This window comes from Pongo pygmaeus, chromosome 13 (assembly GCF_028885625.2).
Source record: "Pongo pygmaeus isolate AG05252 chromosome 13, NHGRI_mPonPyg2-v2.0_pri, whole genome shotgun sequence".
Taxonomy (NCBI): domain Eukaryota; kingdom Metazoa; phylum Chordata; class Mammalia; order Primates; family Hominidae; genus Pongo; species Pongo pygmaeus.
The window spans coordinates 60,003,554-60,018,551 of NC_072386.2; the positions used below are offsets into that span (position 1 = coordinate 60,003,554).

At 41.1% G+C, this 14,998-nt stretch overlaps 1 protein-coding gene across 1 annotated transcript in view; it reads right to left on the reverse strand.

Moving 5' to 3' along the window:
• Nucleotides 1-1,415: 1,415 nt before the first annotated feature.
• KLF9 (KLF transcription factor 9) overlaps nucleotides 1,416-14,998 on the reverse strand; it is a 30,787-nt gene continuing 17,204 nt past the window's right edge. Inside the window, exon 2 of the mRNA XM_054501734.2 lies at nucleotides 1,416-4,818. Coding sequence (XP_054357709.1) covers nucleotides 4,589-4,818 — 230 coding nt within the window. The 3' untranslated portion in view covers nucleotides 1,416-4,588. The remainder of the gene's footprint in view (nucleotides 4,819-14,998) is intronic.

A 14,998-nucleotide genomic window follows, 5' to 3' on the forward strand; every position in this document is an offset into this window, starting at 1 on the left:
GAAAACCATCATCTTTTGCCCGGACAAATAGAAATCTCCTGGCTAGTCTCCCAGCTTCCACTCTTGTCCCTCTAAAATCCATTTTCCCTGGCACTCATAAAGAGCTTGCGGAAATACAAGTGGGATTATAGCATTCTTCTGCTTTAAAGCTTCCAACAGATTGCCCCTCCCTTTAGAACCAAAATCAAACACCGTGTTACAACCTGCAATACGTGGCCCTTGTGAACTGGGCCCTGCCAACCACCCCAGCACTTCCCCTTCCTTCTTGTCCAGTTTATATTCCAGCCACCCCACTGTCATCCTGTTCCTCCAAACGCTGGTCACATTCCTGCCAAACTCCTTCCACACTCCCTACACATTTTCTGAGGCTAGTTCCTTTTTGTCATCTAGGTCCCAGCTTAAATGTGAAGACCCTCAGGGAGTCCTTCCCTGCCTCCTTAATCTGTAGTAGCCTCTCCCCACCCTCCAAGTCACAATCACATCACCCTATTCTATTCTCGCCACTATGCTTATCCTTATCTGAGAGTACATGGATAATCTGTTTACTACGTATTTCTCTCTACTAACAGAAACTCCCTGAACACAGGGACCTTGTCTATTTTTCACCTTTGTATCCACAGTGACAACAGTGCCTGGCATGAATAGGCGTGCTCAATAAAATGGGTCAAATGAATGGTACACTCCAGTAAATCCCTTGCTGCTGTGATGCAGGCATAGAAAGATGCAGGGTTGGATTCAGCAGATCCAAATTTAAACACTGTCTGTGCCACTTATTATATGTGCCTCTTGGCAAGTTATCCAATCCTCAATTTCCTCATCAGAAATATGTACATAATAATAATTATCTACTGTACAGAGCTGCTGTAAGGATTAAATGAGAAAAACCTAAACACCCAATGCCATGAGTAGTTTACAATAAAAGCTTAATTAATACATGATAGCTAGTACATGTCTGCATAAAGCACACACACACACACACACACACTTTGATGCTTGTCTTTGCTTGGTGTTGTTTCTACTGTTGAGCCAATGAAACCTCAACTTGTGTGTTCTTATTAATATCGTATCTCAAGAGCACAATCTGAGCTTACAACTTTCTCTGACCAGTTCCTAGTACACCCTGCAGAGTTATGAGCTCTAAAAGCCTCTTAAAGTGATTTATCTCCCAAAATATAAATATTCCCCTCCAGCATAACACAATGGTTTCAAGTGACCTCTATTCCATCTACTTCCTCAGAGGTCTGTGAATAGTAAATACACGCAAGTCTATATAAGCATTGCATGTGTTGAAAGGTACAGGGTTAAATCATCTTTGCACTCATCCCAAAATCCTGTGAACACAGGTTAAAGAAGTAACTTTCACTATGGTGAAATAGCCCCCTTTTACAACACATAATGGCTGGAACAATTCAGTCTTTATCATTTATTATTTTTATTTGGACAACATATATACATATGTACAAAATACCTACTGTCAGAATCCTCTTTTATAATTTCATTTGATTTACAAAAACGGGACAGCAAAATAACTTAGGTCACTAATACTGTACAAAAATAAAACTGATTAAACAGTTGTAAAGATCAGTATCTTACAGTGTTACAGATCATCTGATGTGAAAGAACATCTCAGTCTATCCAGAGTGATGAGTACTGTGCTAAATCTATCTGCAAACTGACAAACTAATCAGTTTCTGTAATTATAACTACCAAATAGAATTCTCAAGAGAAGCATGATGTGGAGCTAAACCTTAAAGCCAGGGCATCATTCCACAATGGTGAAGGGCTTTCTTCTTCCCTAACCAAGGAGAGGAGATATCTTAACTCTAAAACTATTAAATTTTCCAGAATATGACAACTACTTACAGTATTAGATAAAACAACTTTTCTTTCTTTTTAAACACCTGCAATAGTCTTTCAAAAATTCAGTTTGGTTAAAAAAGTAAACAAAAATTACTATCCTGCATTTGGATTTTCATAAGTTAAATCCATGGTCTTTTTAATATAAAAAGTAATTGTTTCATAGTTTTAGTGTTCAATGAACTCTAGTAGTCCTGTTTGAACCATATCTTGATATAGTAAATCTAATTAGAATGCTGGTTCCTGTTTTGTGACATTTTAAAACAGGATTTCATCACAAAGAATAAAAAGGCTTGAGTTTATACGTTACATTACTATAACATATAAGAGAATATCAAATGTGTGTTTGTCAACAACTTGAAAAGGCAAGTAACAACTTTTTTGGGAAGTAAATTGTGCATTTTTTTAAAACAAGTTGCTGCATTTATATCCATCTAAGTGCTTGACAAAAGCCACATTTAGATTTACTCCTGAAACTATAAAGATTGTCTTTCACTGACTTTGCTTTGCTTTCTTTCGTTTCTTTCTGTGAGGGAAAGATGACTTTTTACAAGTTAGCAAGTTGCTAGGCAACCCCAAACTCCTCACTCACTAAAAGGCAGCGTGCAGAGTATCATAAGCAGAACCATTCCATGAGCTCAGTAAGAAATAGGCAGCCTAACCTATTTCGTATGGAAGAACAGATGTCCTTAAAACTTATTTTGGACACAGAAATTAAAATTTGGTTTAAAATAAGTGTTTCAAAAATCTGAAACAGAGGTAGAAAGTGTTCTTTATTTTTCCTGACATGTTTTCTCGTGAGAAAACACTTTCCTTTTTATCCCATGGACTGCTCCCAGTCCCTAATGTTAAAAGCAGTTCTCTTTATAGAACTACTAATGCAACTACGTTGGTTAAACAAAAAAACACCGTGCTAGTGATGGCTGTTGTATTGGAAGTTGGAGTCAGCCGTGACCCGCGCCCACTGCAGGAGCCCACACTGATTCTGAATCAGAAATGAGTATGTGTCAGATGAAATAGGTAGGTACCCTATGTTTACACAACACGTTTCAGAGCACAAGTATAAACTAGAGTGCACCATAGCTCCCTGTTTTAAATATCAGATAAAATCATCAGAAAGCGTTACTTCTGAAGAAAAAAAAATGTAAACATTTCCCCCATGATCACTGCTGACTCCCCTCATTTGAGGTCTTTTCTTAACTATGAAAACTCAGTTCACTTTTCTGGCCTCGTAAAGGCCACAGTTAAGTTTTCAGGTAAATGGCATATATGGATGTAGTGGTTTCAGCCATTATAGACACCTAGATACAAGATATATTAGTGGTGAGGCTATTGATGTAAAAGATACAGTGATGTGATTTCATTCGTAGTATTCCATGTTGCCTACGTTCTCCACAAGGGACGATTTTGCAGAGTCTCCTCTGAAATCATCGTGGTATTTTCCCTTGACGTTCACTACTTATAGGGGTTGATTTTTCTGTTCCTATTTCAGCTCCCTTTCCTTCTACATAACTCTTGCACCTGAGAGTGGGAGTTTTGTAGGAACACAGGAAGGAGACCAACAAACCTTCTTCCCCAAAAAATAGGTGTTTCCAGATCTCATTACTGTTATGCACACATTCAAATAAAACCCAACAGAGTCAAAAGTTCTCTCCCCTAGTGGCATTAGGATACAATAATGATGTTAACTAAAAGCATAGGAAAATTTGGAAAAGTTAATAGAGTTAAAATTCTGTTGGTTCTTTTCTTTTTCTTTTGTAAAACACTACCCTCCTTCTCCTTCAGCATCTGTTGTGTATATTCTGCCCTCACATCTCTGCCATGATTTCTTAGGGAAACGTGTATATTGTAAAACAAGCAGATTATAACATGGTGCCAAACAGAACGTCTGCTTCTATCCTCAAAGCATGTATTTAACTTATTCATCCTCTGCATTAGAAAATAAAAGTGCAGCTTATGTTCAAAAAGTACAACTCATACAAAGCAAGGTTTAAAAGTTCTGTACTTAGTGTAACCTTTCAAAGGTTTGTCTTGATTAGTATAAATTCAGACTCTGCTTACCCATTGACTATAAGTAACTGTTTTTTGTTTTCAAGTCTTTAGATGACAGATCATGCTGGAGTAGATGTGCTCTTGCTTGCATAAAGACAGCTGTGCTATGGCGTTTTTTTTTAAATCTCAAAAGTTAACGTGATTCAAGAGAGTGGTTTTGCTAAACAAACTGAAGCACACTCGTCATTACATTAAAAGGTAAGAAAACAATTCTGAGAGACAGCAAGCATAAAGGGCCCAGAATCACTGTGCGAGGCCACAGGTCAACTCACCCAGCGGACATATGTACACCAGTGTTGAATCTTTAAAATTCTATCCCAGTCTTGGCCTTACCCCCCTCCCGCCCACCCACTCCCTACCCTCCCCCCAAAAAAAAAAAGGAGAAAAAAAAAACAAAAACCAAAAAACCCAAAAGCATTTGCCTTCCCTCCAACAGTCAGAGACGGGTTCAGAGAGTTGCCTCTTCAAGGGGACCAAGTGTTGTTGACTTTGATCTTAGGCTACAATGTGCTTTTTAAAAACAATGCAGGGAGAGGAAAATCAGAATATTGACCAAAGAGCAGTGACCTCCTGTGCCGTCAGTGTGCCTCTTCCGGGGCTCAGTTTTCACGCGTCTGTTTCCTGGGAGTACTTTTGGCCTTTCGGGGTCCATCCCTCCCTGGCTTCCACGGGCAGCACCTCACAAAGCGTTGGCCAGCGCCTTTTTCGATCGCTTGATCATGCTGGGGTGGAACTCGGTGTGCCGCCGGGCGTGCTTTGTGAGGTGGTCACTCCTCATGAAGCGCTTCTCACACAGCGGACAGCGGAACTGCTTTTCCCCAGTGTGGGTCCGGTAGTGGCGAGTCAGCTCGTCTGAGCGGGAGAACTTTTTAAGGCAGTCTGGCCACGTGCAGGGAAAGGGCCGTTCACCTAAGAGAAAGGAATCAGAAAGGATACAGTTTAAAGAACATGAAAAAAATTCCGAAGGGCGGTCATGGTCAATAGTCCCTACGACTCAAAGGATAAATCCCTCGGAGATGATTATTATGTGTCCCCCTCCCCAAAATCCCTATGTTGAAGCCTTAACCCCCAGCACCCCAGAAAATGACTGCATTTGAAGTTAAGGCCTTTAAAGAGGCAACTGATGTTAAACAAGTTCATGAGGGCAGGCCTTAATCCACGACTGGTGTCTTTATAAGAGGAGATGAGGACACAGACATGTGAAGACTAGGGAAGACCTTGGGAAGACAGGGATGAAGTCACCATCTACAAGCCAAGGAGAGAGGCCTCCAATGAAACCAACCCGTCCCCCGCCACCACCTTGGACTCCCAGTCTCCAGAACTGTGAGGAAATAAAGTTCTGTTGTTTCAGCCACCCAGTCTGTGGTTGTGTGTCATGGCAGCCCAAGCTAATACAATGAGAAAGTTGCTAACATCTCTAAGCAAATGAGCTTGCCATTTGGTACCCAATGGGTCCCCTGGAAATTATTTTTTCTGTTTTATTCCACACAATTGCTGGTTTCATAAATTCTTTCAAGAGTAAAAAAGCTGAGCCTCTTTGCTAAATTTCTTGGTGTCATAGGATGGAAAAGAACTGGCATTGGGTCCAACCAGGCTCCTACCTGGAACAAGCGTTTCTCCCTGAGCTCCTGAGTGCAGGGGCCACTCAGCATCTGGTTGTTCCTGAGCATCTCTGTCACATCTTTTATTGATATAAAATCTGCCTTCCTGCAAAGGCCATACTTTAAGTCACATTGTCTTAACGCTAGAAGTAAGTTTGTGCCAGGTGTGGTGGCTCATGCCTATAATCCCAGCACTTTGGGAGGCTGAGGCGGGTGGATCACCTGAGGTCAGGAGTTCGAGACCAGCCTGACCAACATGGTGAAACCCTGCCTCTACTAAAAATACAAAAATTAGCTGGGTGTGGTGGCGTGCGCCTGTAGTCCCAGCTACTTGGGAGGCTGAGACAAGAGAATTGCTTGAACCCAGGAAGCAAAGGTTGCAGTGAGCCAAGATCACGCCACTGCACTCTAGCCTAGGCGACAGAGTGAGACTCTGTCTCAAAAAGAAAAAAAAAAAAAAGAAATGTTTGTTCCTTCTGCCACATCATAATCCTTTAAATATCTGCAGACAGATATGTCTTTCTTTAATCTCTTCTCCCATTTCCAAACAATTTCAGTTTCTTCTATATTCCTCATAAAAGACGAACTAACATTGTTCTAAGCATAAAGCTAAGGGCTTCCCGTGCCCTTCTCACTGAATTCTCACAAGCACTCCACAAGGTTGCCCCATTTCACAGATGAGAAAACTGAGGCTTGGAGGGTTAGACTCTGTACTCAGGGTCACATAACTGGAAAGCAGAGTCATGAACTGGCCCTGTCTACCAAGGCCTGTGCTCTTGGCCACTTGACTGTCCTGACTTCCGGGGGTCCTGGGGACTTGACAGTTTCCACATCCCTCTTTCTAATTGCTTTCCTTGGATTCACGCTAATGTCTGTGTCCCACTGAAAATGCAGCTAAGTCCTGCCTGCCAGATGTTATCAGGCCAGCATCCAGAACTTCCTGCTGCTCCCCACCCCACAAGGTGAAGGCAGGGGAGGTGAAGGCCGTGTCTGCGTTTGGGGAGGACATACACAGGCAGACAACCAGACGAGCTGTTGAAGATGAGAACCGCACTTGTTCCACTTATAAGAGACTGCCATCGCCCTGGCTCCCAAGAGCCTGCCTCTGCCTACTCTTCACACCTTTCCAAGCACAGCCGACAACAGCTGCTGCATAGACAGAGGACACACAGCCTCCTGGTTTCCACAGAACTCTCCAGACACTCCTTGGCTAGGTGTGAGGAGTGAATATTTTCTCACTCCTGTCCCGGCCTTCCCAGAACCCATAGAGAAACTGCAGAGGCTGGGAGCTGTCCAGCGTGGTGCATTTGAGTCATCCAAAATTATTCATTCTATTTTCCCCAGCTTCTCTTAACCTGTGCTGATGAGATGCAGAAATATGATAAAACAAAACAAAACCAACCAAATCTATCACCTTTGTGATAATCTATTCATTATGAAGGCTCTCTGCTGTTTTCTAAGCACAGCAATAGTCATAACAACACCCTGTACAACATACTTTTCGAGGAAACCCAATGTGGGTAAAAGGAATCTGTAGCAGTTGATTCTCTATGTGCACATCTATGTATAAACCCTTATGGAGCTCTGAGCTGAAAAGCTACGGCAGCAAAAGGCAATAGCAAACCAATGAATGCTGGGCCCTACTCAAGGTGGATAAGAGCTAGGGTTATTAATGCATTTTGATGCTCGGGGATGGGGCTGCAAAGAGGAAAAAAAAAAAAAGAGTTTCCCCTGAAAAACTCAACAAAGACATGGAGTTGAAAACTACACTTCTGCAACTTCTATTAGATAAACAGGATTTTAACCCACTTCAGCAGACCTTTGAGCAAAAGTCAAAATACAGATTGTTACAACCCCAAGGCTGAGCTTCTTGAGGCAAAAATAATGTCATGTAGGACTTTTGTCCTACTCATGGTGCCAAGCATTTGGTAAATGCTCAAACTTTACACACACACACACACACACACACACTCTCTCTCTCTCTCTCTCTCTCGTCCTCCTCCTGGTCACTCACATTGAAATCTGCTCAGATATTACTGGTTACTGGAGAAACCTGAGCTATTCCAGAATTAGACTGCAGTGAAGTCCTCTTTAACCCCAGTGAAGCAGTTATGGGGGAAATGTTTTTCTAAACATGTTCTATTAAAAATATAACAAGGAGTCAGAACTCATAGAATGGTTAAGTTGCAAAAAGCCAAACCAAACCAAACCAAAACGCCCTCTCTGCTCGGTCCTTTTTGGAGCCCTTTCTCCACTCCTTTCTGATGTGGCGGTGAGGAAAACAATGAAAGGAAGAGCTCAGTGTTTTCTCAATGCTTGTTAAGACAAAAACTCATTAGAAGTGGTTTTCCTGGAGGAGTGCTAATGTGGCTTAGCCTTCTCACTGGCACGTGTACTCATTTCTTTCAAGTGAGTCATGAGAGGAGGGGGCTCATTTAGTTGGGGGGATCTGTGTCCACTGTGGGGAAAATGGACCAGAAGACCATTCAGCCGTGGGCTAGGATTGGAAAAGGAATAAGATACTCTCGCTGTGTTAGGAACATGGCTTTATAGAAGTGACCACGGAAAATTGGCATGAAGCTGTCAGAATAGGAGAACTATTAAGTTTCTATGCTTGTGACTTACATATATTTCAAGTGCAATCAGGGTCTGTTCCCACTGAATTCACTTTCGATCTAGCTGACAGTGATACTCTCTTGACTGCCCCTTGGAGCTGTCATTTTGTGATGGTTCTCATTGCTTCTAATCCAAGTGCTATCATTGACCTAGCATCCTTATCCTTGAAGTGTTTCACAGAGAGCAGAGAGGGACACCCACAGAGCCCTGAGAAAATCAAGAGCCAATAGAAGCTTCGTTAGACTCATGTAACTTGTATAATTCAAGTTTACCATTTTTACGCATTTAAAAAAGATCTGCTTGGAAGTGAGTTGCTAGTATAAAAGGCCCGGAATCATTTTGATTTATCTGGCATCCTTTGGAAAACTTTAAAAACTTTTTGGTCAGTGATCTAAATCAGGGGCTAGCAATCCACATCCCACTGGCCAAATCTGGCCTGCCAAGAGCTAAGAATAGCTTATACCATTCTTATATTTGGTTTTTACCAAGTGGTTGAAAAAAATTAAAAGAATATTTCATGACAGGAGAAAGTTATATAAAATTAAAATTTCCTTGTCTGCATATAGTTTTATTGGAAACAGCCATGCTCATTGGTTTAAGTATTATCTACAGCTGCATTTTCAAAACAGCAGTGTTGAGCAGTTGCCCACAGAGACTGTAGAGCCTGCAAAGCTGAAAATATTTACTATCAGGCCCTTTTGCAAAAAGTTGGTTGATTCCTGATCTCAGTCAAAAGACTTGAAACCAGGCGTGGTGTTGCACACCTATAATCCCAGCTACTGGGGATGAGACATGAGAATCGCTTGAACCCGAGGGGCGGAGGTTGTGGTGAGCCAAGATCACGCCACTGCGCTCCAGTCTGGGCAACAGAATGAGACCCTGTCTCAAATAAATAAACAAATAACAGAGGACTTTGCACTTCTAACTGGCCACCAGAATTTGTAAATTCAAATATCTTCAGGAGCCAGACACAGGTCGGGGACAGGGTGGGAGCAGGTGCATTCAATCATGGATCATAATGGATTCCATGGTGAACTGAAGGGTGCTTCCCCTATTTAGAGGCATTCAATTTCAACGTTATAAATTATGGTGCCACCCAGTGGTGGGTATGCAGGCTGGATTCTGCTTAGGGACCTACAATTTGCAGCCCTTTGAAAAATCTCCCACCTTTTTAATACAGTGGAGAGTTTGGATCTAACATGCCATGATGTTTAATCTAACATCCCAGCATATAAGTTAATGACAGTCATATAATAAGGTATTATTTAGAAAATGATAGATGTTTTGCACTTAAGAAAGCATGGAATGGGGTAGTCACATGTAGACAAGAACAGAATTAAGGCTGAATGGGACCAGAGATGATCTGCAAAGGAGGAGAGGACTGGCCTAGAGAGACGGTGACTCCACCTTCGTCTGGCAGCCTGGGGGAAACCAAGTCAGGCCCTCTCTTTGAGGCTCAGTGCTAAGGTTTAAAGGAGAATGGTCAGGCTTCATGCTGAACAAATCACACAGCAATGCAACTATCAATTAGAGAATCTTTAAACCTGTCTTTAGTATTAATGAGAGAGTTACCATCCTCCTGGGGATAGGGAAAAAATACCCAACAGACTTATACCACTGCATTATTTCGGGCCTTCACAGGAAAACACACCCAGAGGCAGTGACACAATAAACTCCACTTTACTGGAGCAGAGCTGTTAAGAGCACAAGTTTCTCTGAGTTCTCATTATTTATATACCACTCCCCACCCCTTTCAGTAACAAGCTAAGCACCTCTTGCTGACTGACTCAGCTCAGAGTATAAAATAAACGTGATCAAAAAAGCTACTGAACACTGCGCACAATGTGTAAAAGACTTTCTTTGCAGAGACAGATCAGGCCTCCAGAATTCTCCTGGGCCTACGGAGGGTGCAAGGGCAGCGGACTGGGGCCCCCTAGCTATGTGCTTGCCTACTCAGCACAAAAGGACACTTGCTGCTTTTGAGAGGGAGCGTCCTTGACTGCTGATTAGTTGATGATGCCAAAATGAAGCCCATTTTTTTGTGGACAGTCCTGAAATGAATGGAGGTGAGTTGTCCATAGAAAAGACAGAGACCGGGTACTTGCCAAGTGCCAGGCTTGCTCACTGGACATAGGCAACCCTCCCCAGACTCCCTGAGCTGTCCAGGCTGCCACTGAAGTCCTGCCTGGGGTCAGGGAGGCCTGCCATCTGAATGTCGTCTCTTTCCTACCTGGTTCTTCTCATCTTCCCTGCCCCACCCAAGTCCAGGAATGGGTCTAACTTTAATGGAGACAGGAAGGTCAAAAATACAAAATCAAAAGCTTCCATTGCATCTAGCAAAAGTAAACCAATCTGGTAAAAAAACAAATCTAAGGGATTTAGGCCTCCTTTTCAGAACAGAACTCAAACAGTGCCAATTAAGAATTAAGGTTTCTTGCAGGTGTACAAAATCAAGACTTCTTTTAGAAGAAAAATAATGCTCAGCTGCTCAAGATGGATCACTTGAACACAGAAGTTCAAGACCAGCCTGGGCAATGTGGTGAAACCCCATCTCTACAAAAAATACAACAAATTAGCCAGGCATAGTGGTGCTTGCCTGTGGTCCCAGCTACTTGGGAGGCTGAGGCGGGAAGATTGCTTGAGCCCAAAGGTTGAGGCTGCAGTGAGCTATGATTGTGCCACTGCACTGCAGTCTGGGTGAGAGTGAGACCCTGTCTCAAAAAAAAAAAAAAAGAGTGGTTTCTGATTGCAAAAACAGCACTAGGATTCCATAGATAAAAGAAGAATTTGGGCTGGCTGTGGTGGCTCACGCCTGTAATCCCAGCACTTTGGGAGGCTGAGATGGGAGGACTGCTTGAGCCCAGGAGATCAAAACCAACCTGGGCAACACAGTAAGACCCCAACTCTACAAAAGAAATATAATTTTAAAAAGGATAATTTGATATTATTAAATCATACTGATATTATTCCCCCATTTAACAGCTCATACACACACACACACACACACACACTTAGTATCATATACACACTCTTATCGTGTACAAAATAGTATATGATAAAATTGAACAACCATCCCTAATAAAACTTTCAGGAAAATAAGATAATTCCTCAGCAGGATAAAAGATCAGCTCTGAAACCTTTCCTCTGCAAGGTCAACAGTAAAATAAAGGTAGTATAACTACTAAAGTCTAGCCCAAAGCATAAATGGACCTCTGCTCCCATTGCTATAATTTAACATTTTCCAGGAAATACTAGTGAGTGCAATTAGATAAAATAAGAAGTAAATGGTGAGAAGACGCGGGGTTATAAAATAAGAATTATTTGCAGTTGATACAAATTTCTCTTTGAAAAAATTCAAGATAACTGAAAAATCTAATCTAAATTAAAAGTGCATTCACAGGTGTAACTATACAAAAGAGCACTGGTTTTCTTATATGCCAGCCATAACCAGTCAGAATAAGCCTAACAATAAAAGTTCAGGACCTTGGTGAAGAAATGCATAAAGCCTTGATGTAAAAGAAAATGAACAAATGAAATGCTCCCCATGCCTTTGGATGGTAAGGCTTAATGGTGTGAATATGGCAATTCTGTACAAATTCATCTACGAAATTAACACACACCGTAAGAATTTCTTTTTCGAGAACTTGACAAAATTATTTCTGAAGTTCATTTGGAGGAATAAACATGCCCAACTTGCCAAGAAAATTTTGCAGAAGAACAAATAAGTGAGCACTTGCAATATTAGTTATTAAAATGGAGTATTAAAGCTGTAATAATTAAGATAGTGAGCAGCACAGGAAAAGACAAATCAGCGGAACAGAGTAGGGTCTGAAAATAACCTTAAGAATCTATAGGGATTCTGTACATGGTAAATGGGGTATTTCAAATCAGTGAAACAAAAAATGTTTAATCCAGTAAGTGGCTTAGACATCAGGTAAAAGAAAAAAATTAAATCTTAATCCCTACCTCATACTTTTCACTCAAATGATTTCCAAATGGGCTATAAATGTAAATGTAAAAAATAAAGCCATAACGATAAAATATAGGTGAGTATTTTTAGAATCTTGGAATAAAGAGAGACTTTCTAAACATGAAACCAAAAGCAAAATCCTACTTGAAGGATAGTTTTGAATACGTAAAAATGTTAAACTTCTGCATGTTAAAAATATATACAAGTAGAAAAATTTAAGAATCAAAATAAATGAATAAAAGAAATTGAGGCATATGACAAAACGTTAAAATCTGTAACACAGAGAGGACTTGCAAATCAAAAAAGAACAGCCCAACTTAATAAAAGTGGGTAAGGATGCAAATAAATAATTTATAAAATAAGAAATACTGGCCGGACGTGGTGGCTCATGCCTGTAATCTCAGCACTTTGGGAAGTTGAAGCAGGCAGATTGCTTGAGCCCAGGAGTTTGAAACCAGCCTGGGTAACATGGAGAAACCTCATCTCTACTAAAAATGCAAATATTATCCAGGCTCTGTGGTGCACACCTACAGTCCCAGCTACTCAGGTGGAAGGATCACTTGAACCAGTGAGACAGAGGTTGCAGTGAGCTGAGATTGTGTCACTGCACTCCAGTCTGGGTGACAGAGCCAGACCCTGCCTCAAAATAAATAAATAAATAAATAAATAAAATACTAATGACCAAGAAATAAATGTGAAAATATTTAATATTTCATACAAAAATACACTCAATCTCACAAGTAATCAAAACATGCCAATTAAGACACCAGCAAGATATCTGTGAGGCCAGTGAAAACGCTAAAAAATCTGTTCATACCGACCATTGGTGGAGGCATGAGGAAATAGGCCCTCTGCCACACTGGTGGGATTTATAATTAATCCAGGGCCATCTGGCAATATTCTCCTGCAGATTATTTTTGGCAATTAATTTGATAATAATTAGATAGAGACACGAAAAGGGATATCAGCATTGCTTATGAGAGCTAAAAGGTGGTAACAACTTAAATGTTCAACAATAAAGGGCTGGTTTAATACATAAAGTATATCCTTACAGGGGACTAATATGTACCTGTGAAAAAGGTACCAGACTTATATAATGAAATGGAAAGATGTTAGCCATACACTGCTAACAGAGAAGAACAATGTATGATCAGCTGCATAAGTGTGTGAATATATATGGAAAGAAAAAAATCCTTTTGCCCACAAAATACGGGCTGGGTGAGGTGGTTCACGCCTGTAATCCTAACACTTTGGGAGGCTGAGACAGGAGGACTATCTGAGGTCAGGAGTTCAAGACCAGCTTGGGCAACATAGTAAGACCTCATCTCTACTACAATTTAAAATAAAAAAAAGTTAAGTAAAAAGAATATATACAAAATTTGAACAATTACTATCTACCAGTGAGGAGATAAAGAATAATTTCTATTTCCTTTTGTAATTTTTCCCTATGTTTTCTGATTTTTTAAACAGTGAGTATAAATTTCTCTTATGAGAAAAAGTCAGAAAAAGTTATTTTAATATTTTTCAAAAGTCTTACGGAAAACAGGGATACATCTGAGTTTAAACCATTCCACAAATGGCTTGATCAAGAATATATTCCAGGCCAGACATGGTGGTTTATGCCTGTAATCCCAGCACTTTGGAAGGCTGAGGAGGGAGGACTGCTTGAAGCCCAGAGTTCAAGACCAGCATGGGCAACATAGTGAAACCTCATCTCTTAAAAATGTTAAAAGGAATATATTCCATGGGCATGGAAGTGGAGGGCAGTAGGTGATTTACTTTCTATTGAGAAATTACTGGGACACTTCAGTAATTGATCCATGACCAAAGAGAGAAGAGTCATTTTGTCTTCTTCTCAAACTAATTGTCAGAAAGTCAGAAACTTCCTGGCCCAGTGTGATGGCTCACACTTGTAAACACCTGTAATCCAGCACTTTGGGAGGCCAAGGGGGGTGGATCACTTGAGGTGAGGAGGTCGAGACCATCCTGGCCAACATGGTGAAACCCCGTCTCTACTAAAAATACAAAAATTAGCCAGGCATGGTGGCACATGCCTGTAATCCCAGCTACTCGGGAGGCTGAGGCAGGAGGATCGCTTGAACCCAGGAGGTGGAGGCTGCAGTGAGCTGAGATTGCACCACTGCACTCCAGCCTGGGTGACAGAGTGAGACTCTGACTTAAAAAAAAAAAAAAGGGAGAAAGTCAGAAACTTCCTGAATATACTACATCTGTTTTCTCACTCCTCTATTTCCACCTCTCCTACTTTTTCCGTATGTGAAACGGACATGGCCCTTTTATAAGAACAGACAGGAACCTTCCTTCAGAGGTGGAAATGCACAAACAGTAACAGTAGGGTTGTGCAACAAAGGAGTGTCCTTGTTAGAAAGCAGGTGAGAGGAGTCATATCATAAAGAAGTGCAAAGATTTGAGTCTAAGAAAGCATTCATGGACCAGGCTGGTGGGGCATGCATCCACACAGACCTGCCCTGACCCTAGGCCTCAAGAACCCCATTGTCCATCACCATCTGGCTTCTCTCCCCACCAAAAAGCAATGTCAATATGCAGGTACGAAACATGAACAGTTGCTTTTTTCCCATTCTCCATTACCCTCATGTGCAGAACCACCAATACACATTATGGAAGAGGTGTGCAGGCCATTCCTGGGTACAGAGAAGTCCACATTTTTCTGCATGTATCATTTCAATGAACACTGAACTCAAAAATAATTCATTCAAAATTCTCCTGTTTATCAGAAATACTGCTTTGCATGTAGATGTTTTGAACGAATAAAAATGTTAGATAGGCTTTGAAAGAATAATCCTGTCTGAATGCCATCCCATCATATTACTACCTTTTGCTTCTGACCTCTCACTGCATCCTTCTTGTGATTTGGCTTCCGTTT